At 34.0% G+C, this 7,833-nt stretch overlaps 1 protein-coding gene across 1 annotated transcript; it reads right to left on the bottom strand.

The window, feature by feature from the left end:
• Positions 1-11: 11 nt before the first annotated feature.
• LOC122721142 lies at positions 12-2,426 on the bottom strand. Its single transcript, XM_043948452.1, has 2 exons — positions 2,364-2,426; positions 12-440 (listed from the first exon to the last, which is right to left on the bottom strand). The coding sequence occupies exons 1-2, from the start codon at positions 2,424-2,426 to the stop codon at positions 12-14; spliced, it is 492 nt and encodes a 163-aa protein (XP_043804387.1).
• Positions 2,427-7,833: the final 5,407 nt, after the last annotated feature.

Consider the following 7,833-nt stretch of genomic DNA (forward strand, 5'->3'; position numbering starts at 1 on the left):
GTGGTCGCGTTTCAATGGTTTCCCTGGCCGGTGGTCACCGTAGTGACCTTGTTCGGATATTTCCCGTATATTTTGCCGCTTCTGGTCATTCTATAATGAATTTGCTGGCTTTGGATCGAAAACGTCGAGCTGGTCACATGTGGCCCGTCACCGGTGCACAATCGTTTCACTTTCGTTCTTATCCGTTGCTTCCGTTGCAATATAGAATTTTCCGTTCTGTGTCTTTGATGTTGCTTCGTGAGCGTCGCCGTGGACGAGGCCTTTGAAGCGGTTAACGGTAGAAGATTTCGTTTCTTCAATAATCTTAACGGTGATACGGCTAGGATCGCTTTGGCAACGCTTCGTCGACAACGCCAGAGAACCAGGGCTGTGGCGAACCACGCGAACCAGGGGCCGGCTCTTGGACCAGGAGCTGGCTCCCTTGACCAGAGAAATAACATCTAGGGAAATAGAAAGAATAGTGCTAGAAATTGGCCAATTTTGATTCTGATTACCAATAAAAATTTTCTTGGGATTAACATTAAATCGCTCAATAATCAATATTAAAACTTGTAGAAATATATTTTGTAGAACTCTTTCATATTGGTATTCAAATCCGAAATTAACTATTTTTCACTATATTCTTTATTAGTTTTGAAATAATAAAAGTAATCATTTAAATGAAAAAGACATTATTAACATAAATCGCAAATTCGATGAAGATATTTATTATTTATAATAATCGAATAAAAATAAATAAAATAAGTAAAGAATTTGAGATTTTTATAATTCGAGATCATATAATTCTTACGAGTTTCAAGCTCTAATATTTTACCAAATGTGACTGAAGAAGTATTTAAGTAAATCTCTAAAAGTATTCCTGGTAGGATATTGTGATATATTTTACAATGGACAAATTCTATATCCGGAAATTCCAATTACACTAAAATATATCATAATAAAAAAAATATAAAAACTCTTTAAAAGCTCTTTAAAAAAAATGAAGAATTTCTATCTATATTATATATTTTACTGTTCCAATTTACATATTAATTCCAATTAATATTAATTCGAATTTTTATTCAACACAATCAGCATTCACTTTCATCAAATCAATTTTTCAATTCTCTCAAATTTTACCAATTTTCTGCTATATGGACGTGATAAATGGAAAATTCCCACTGAAAATGTTGAATTACGGGTTAAGCTCAAGCTGGCATTCTCCGTAGCAAAAAATCATTTGCCAATTAAGAAGCAGTGGATGCGTGGGCGTGTACGACGTTAATTGAAGTCACGGATTTATTCGAGCGATAACGAAGGGAGTGCCGAACCGACCATGAAAACCGAATGAAAAACATTTGACGGGTCGCAATTTTTCGTTAATCAAATTACTGGTACATCAGCAGGCTGCACAGCAATTAGTGAATAAATTGCAACCGTCGAGGTTTCGAAAACATTCTTGTGAGAGAGAGAAACTCTTTCTGCTTTTTTAAGGATCTCTGTGCCAAGACTTTTCGTCAATTGTAATCAATTCGTACTCTTTGCTATTTCTATAGAAGAACAAAGAAAGAGAAAGTAATCAGACATTAATTTGATATGTGTGTTTCTTTCATTTTTAAGATGGAAAATAATACATGGTAGAATTATGAATTATAATATAAATAAAAATATTAGATTAATTTACCAAGTTAATTTACCAAAAAATTAAAGGCTTTTCTATTTTTTTTTCAATTGCTAAAATAAAAACATGAAAGTATATTTTGAAAATACTTTTTCTTTGTAAATTATATTAATATTTTATAAAAAATAAAAATAAATTTTGATATGAAAAGAATTGTGACATACGATTAAATACTCTTTTAACCTGAATCATATGTTCATATATACTCTTCGATTGATCACTGCAAAGAGAACTAAAGGAGTAAAGGTCAATACCTTTCGTTTCTCTCCTCTGATCATTCTTATTTTCTCTCAAATCAACAATTTCCGACCAAGATGAAAAAGAAAAAAAAATATACCGAGAGAAAGAGAGTCGAGATAGAAATAGCAAAGTTACGAGAAGAAGAGAAAGAGAAAGAAGAATACGAATAGATCGATTCTATGACCCTCGTGCTTCTTCAAGGCTATCCACTGCTAAATCCACGATAATTCGTTTAGAGGAAATGGTATAGATCGCGACAATAGGCCGAGTTCCACGACTTCCTCGAATGAAATCGTTGTCCACGTAAGGTTTTACCATGTTTTCCCTTCGTTTCTTTTCCTTCTACACACACACGTATACACATATGTACACACACACACACGGTTGACCCATTTGGCAAAGACCATTGCCATAGAGAATTCCGCATTAGCCAGCCACCGCGCGTTTTTACGTTAAGACTGACCTTATAGATCCAGTTGCTGGCGCGCTGCCTGAAACTTAGGGGTCGATCGACTGGCCGAAACATAGAATGGCCGTGAATGGTGACTTAATGCAAACGGTAGTTGAACCTGCTATAAAAAGACGTGTTTTGGTTAAACAGATTGAATTGAAATAAGTGTAAAGAGTAAATAAAATATCCCATGTTAAAGAACTAATTTAAAAATTATAGTTCATTAACAGGATATTTTAGTTACAATGACAGTAATTTATTTTATCATCTTTACATTATATTATTATGTATTAATATTATTTAAATGACTCATGATCCGAATCTCGTCAAAAGTAAAAATTTAAGAAGAATTTATTTTAGAATTAAATTTTCTGATTATTAAAATTAGATATTTGAAATTTTGAATTAATTTTTGTAACAGTTCAATGCAATTAAAGATAATAATATTTTTAAGAAGAACAAGGTTTATAAACAAACTTTATAAAAATCAAAGGAAACTATAATTCTGCCTGCAACAAATATAAACCAGTCAATCTATATCCGAAAAAACTAGATCGATTTGTTGATCTATAAAAATTCAATTTCAACGTAGAGAAAAACGATTCAATGGAAACTTTGTTTCACAATCGAGTGACATAAATGGAATGCATGGTGAAAAAGTTTAATTTATCGAAGGCGTTGTTTTCCATTATGTAAAAAAAAGGAACGGTAATATATCGTCGAAAAGAATTCTTCAGGACATGGAACAAGTTTTAGAGATCACATCATTTAAAAGGAGACATTGTGTCACGAGCTAAAAAGCTGAAAGTGACCAGTCACCAAGAAAGTTGCTAGTCGATAAGAATTAGTAATGCGAACTGGCTAAATATGACTAGATACTTCTTATTGTTATAGTCAAGTAGATAAGAACAAAGGGCCGGCATTGCGAAAGGAAAAGGAGGAACGTTAATGGCCTTTCCAACGAGGAGAACTTGACAAATAGTGGTCGACGGCGATGAAAGAGCGGCTGCGTTTCGTTACACGGCCGCGTAACGAGTTCGGTCTTTCAGAGCGGGAAAAGGGTCGACCATAAAGAACCGAGGCGATGCGGAGGACAGCCTGGATCGGGAGCTTTTGTGACTACCTACTGCCTACGCGAGGCTAAGATATATCACGTGTCTGGAACAGTCGAGGGAAACGAGCGAGGGAAAATTTGAAAAACGCAATGTCCGAGGCCAGGATATAAATTAACATACACCAATGTGCCAGGTAACTTATATGTGGTCTGAATCTAATAGAGTACTAGAACGCTGTGGATGACAGGGTGAATAAAGAGTACTAGGAGTATTGATATGTAATATGGAAATAAAATTGAATGAAATGAGAATAAAAATAAATTTCTTGGTTGATAATTCGTATAAATATCTGTATAGAGGTATCTTAAATATGTGTTAACGATTTTTAAATAGATTGAAAAAATTTGAATGTTTTCGAATCTAAATAAAGTGTAAAATAATTCATAATGCCGCATTTGTAGTATATTTGTATTTCAAGTTATTGGAAAAAGGAATGAATGGAACGAAAAAGGTAAAAAAAAAATTCGAAAAAGAATGTCGAGGTCCAAGAATAAATTAATATGTAGCAACATTAAAGACATGAAGGATACAAACGACGATTAAATTCGTAGCTCGATCGTTAATTTATTAAATGTGCCGTGGTTAATTGAAAATGAACGTAGATGGAGCATGAATGATAAAAAGAATAATTCGTGGATTAAGAAAATACGAGAGATAAAGAATGCGGAGGACAACTGGAATACATATCAGTACACTGTGTTCAGTTATGTGTTCAAGCACGTGTAAAACATGTAGCGATTAACTGGAAATGACTGTAGGTGGAATAGTGCAGTGGAAAGAAAACTTCGCGTGCATAATCTGTACATGTATAATTGAATATGCAAAATTTAAGTGCGATAACCGTAAAATATGTGATTATTTTTAAATTTTAAGCTAAATGCTTTATGAATCGTTTGCCTTTATCTTTGCTGTATAAAAATCAATTTCAATTATTTCATTTATATACATAAATATAATATTTTTTATTATATTTTGCTAATAAAAAAAACATTTAAAGTTAAAATAATCAATTTGAAAGTTTTTACGTGGTACAAATCACATTCTTAAAGATTAAGATTATAAAAATTAAATTAAAGAATATCATTATAACTATAAGTATTAATATTATTTAATTTAATTAACATATCTCAAAACAATTACAGTCAAAGATTCCTTAATAATCTTTTTAAAAAAAACTTCAATCAACGAAAATTCAAGAAGATATAAGATAAGAAAAACAAAATTGGAAACGAAGTATTACTGTTGCTTCCGCTTTAATCAAAAGTATCGACTGTAAACACGAAACGGAGATGCCATAAACCGCAAAGGCGGAGTTGAAAACCATCGTCCCTTCAAATTCAATTTCTCTCAAGGCTCGTAAAAACCTCCATTCCTAAAACCTACCATCTTCTCCCTACGATCTTCTTCCGAATACCTACCTTCATTGCTCTTCGGCGAAGAACAATCGTGAACATCTGTTCCAGAATTGCCAAAGAACGAAGTAGAAAAAGCAAGAAACGAGAAGAAAAGAAGAAAGAGAAGGGCGATTGCAGTGGACACCTTCCTTTCTATCGGAGGGTGGAAGATTCGAGATATCGGATCGAAGGGAAAGCTGAAAATACGGGGAGGTCAAGTAGCAGCGAGTAGATACATTCGAGATAAAGGCGGCGGGCCGATGTCAAGGCTACCGTGAGACACGTCTCGATAGCGACGCGTGAAAAAATACGGTGCGGCTGGTAAATTGCGAAGCGAAACGTCTCGAGGCTTCCTTGATCGGTTGATATATCGGCGCTCGAAACGACGACGTGACTTCGAGGCGACGTCGGCGATCCTCTCGAAGCCGCCTCGAGGGGAACACCTTAAATGGTGCACACGCCTATGGTCCTTTGGTTCCATGCCGATTAATAGGCAATAAATAACGAGCATAAACGGTGTTATCTTATTAAGATACATCAACGTCCGGTATTTCCATTATCGTGCCGGCTTTTAACGTTCCGACGATGGAAAATGGAAACGGAGGAGGGGGTAAATACGTGTGCTTGGGGAACCTTAGAGGCCAGTTTCGTGTTTTATTAGAGGTACACCACTTATGGTATCGTGGCACACGATTCTGTGGCTTTGATCATGAGAACGGGGTTACTGAGATTACCAGTATGTACTTAGGTAATGTTTATGTTGAACAAAATGGATCGAATGCTTCGAAATGTAGAGGATATCGAGGGGAGCAATTGCAATATAGGATGGAGGAGAGAAGTGGGTGAAGAAGTGAAAGGAAACAGTAGAATACCTGTTGTGAAATATTTAGTTCGTCAATGAGATGGAAAGCTTAATGGTGCGTTTAGATATTTATATGTATATATGAATTTATATTATATATTATGAATTTTTATATATCTAAAAAGAAAAAAGATGAATCAAATTTTTGTGTGAATGAAGATTCATTTTTACCAAATGTGTAATAACAAATGTAATAAATAATTGTTTAATACTGTATTTATATTTGTGTTAATTATGTTAAAATTTTAAAATTATTTATAATCTTAAAATAAAATAAATAAAATATCATTCGAGAAAAAATATTATTCCTTTAGATAATCTAGATCTTAAAATAAAATAAATAAAATATCATTCGAGAAAAAATATTATTCCTTTAGATAATTATAAAACCTTATTAAAAAGTCATTCAGATATTCTTCAAATCTGAATGTTTAAAAAAATATTTAAATGTAGCCTATGGAATAATGCTATTTACAATTATTTTACACAATAAATTTATCAGAGAAATTTATTACACATTATTTTCGATATTCAATCATTATGTCTAGAGATGGTTTTTTCAAACTTTTGCTTTTATTATATCTTTGCAAGTGACATGCATATCCATAAAGTAACTTTACTACGTATCTGCTTAAATATTTTGAACCAAGGCCAGTGCTCGATCAAAGCTGTAAAACTATGTCATGCATGTACCTTAATAGTTGAAGTGTTTTCGCTCTTTTTTATCTTCATTTCGAAACTTTCTACCTAAAGGCATGACTTTCACGTTCCCTAGGAAACAGTTATGCACAAATTTTGGCATTTTTATTTCTTTCAGATATATTTGCACTTTGTTACGTTCAATTTCGATTTTTATTTAATACAATTCTTCGAATTTTCGTATTTTGTAAATTTATTTTATAATCAAAACCGTTCTCTAATAATTAAAAGGTTAAGAACAACTATATTAACCTCTTATACAATATTAACATATATGTATTTACATAAAAAATGATTTCAAAAAATACAAAGATATAATCATCATACATTATGTTTCAAACATTTTAAAATATTTCAATATTCTCTATTTTACTTGATATTATTGAATGTATTTGAATGAAATACATTCGAAGGGTTGTCAATTTTTTTTTTTAAAATATCACAATTTGTATACATAATTTTTATTTAACAAATTCAAATTCTCTTGAAATATCGTTTTTATACTTTAAACGACACACAAAAACAAATTATCCTTCCCGCCTTTCAAGAGGTTAAAAAGAATTCAAAAACATCTTCTTTCTAACCTTCGTAATTTCCAATATTATCAAAAACCAAAAATAAAACTCGCATAAATTTGATACTTTACAAAATCTCACGAATCTTCTGTTCACAACGGATATGAACGTAAAAATCTATGTTCAAAAAGCACAACGACGACACTTTGAGATCAATAGACCCTTTGTCAACTCCATCTAATCGATATAATAAAAGCAACAAACAGAAATGGAAATCACATAAATACCTTGACGTGTCTCTCCAATCTTTCCACCGGGTTTCCCGTCTGGATCTCCACCGCGGAATCTGTCCTCCACTGCCGACGCAGTGGATGTCGTGTACGGCCGTGGTTTTCGTGGCGGTAGAATGGATCCACCTGGGATCTTGATCGTGCGCCGTTTTCTAACCAAGAAGAAGCTCGTGGGACACGTCACCCTCGCAGACGGAGACACGTCCGGCTCGGCGACTTTTCATATCCTTTGACCGTGAATTTCCCTAGGCAACGATCGCCGCGAATGAGCTCCGGACACGCGGCAGGGTCGTGGCTTTTGCACGCGGCTCGATCTTTTTTTAAAATTAATAGAAAGTGATACGGAAAAAAAAAATGTTGGGGTCAAATGACAGATGAAGGGTGCCGGGGGGGAAAAGAAAATTTAGACAAAGGATGGAGCGGCTCGCGGATGACCCGGGTGACGTTCACCGATTCTCGATTCAATCTATCGATCGATTCTCGAGGGTGAGGCCTTACGTTCAGAACGGTAGTGGTGGCGCAACGATTTGAACTACGATCGATATCAAACGGTGAATCGATCGAGCGTTGCGAGCCGAAAGAGAATTTGTCGCTCGTCGATACTCGA

The sequence above is a fragment of the Apis laboriosa genome, unplaced genomic scaffold (genome assembly GCF_014066325.1).
Source record: "Apis laboriosa isolate Shangri-la unplaced genomic scaffold, ASM1406632v1 scaffold14452_cov158, whole genome shotgun sequence".
Classification (NCBI taxonomy): domain Eukaryota; kingdom Metazoa; phylum Arthropoda; class Insecta; order Hymenoptera; family Apidae; genus Apis; species Apis laboriosa.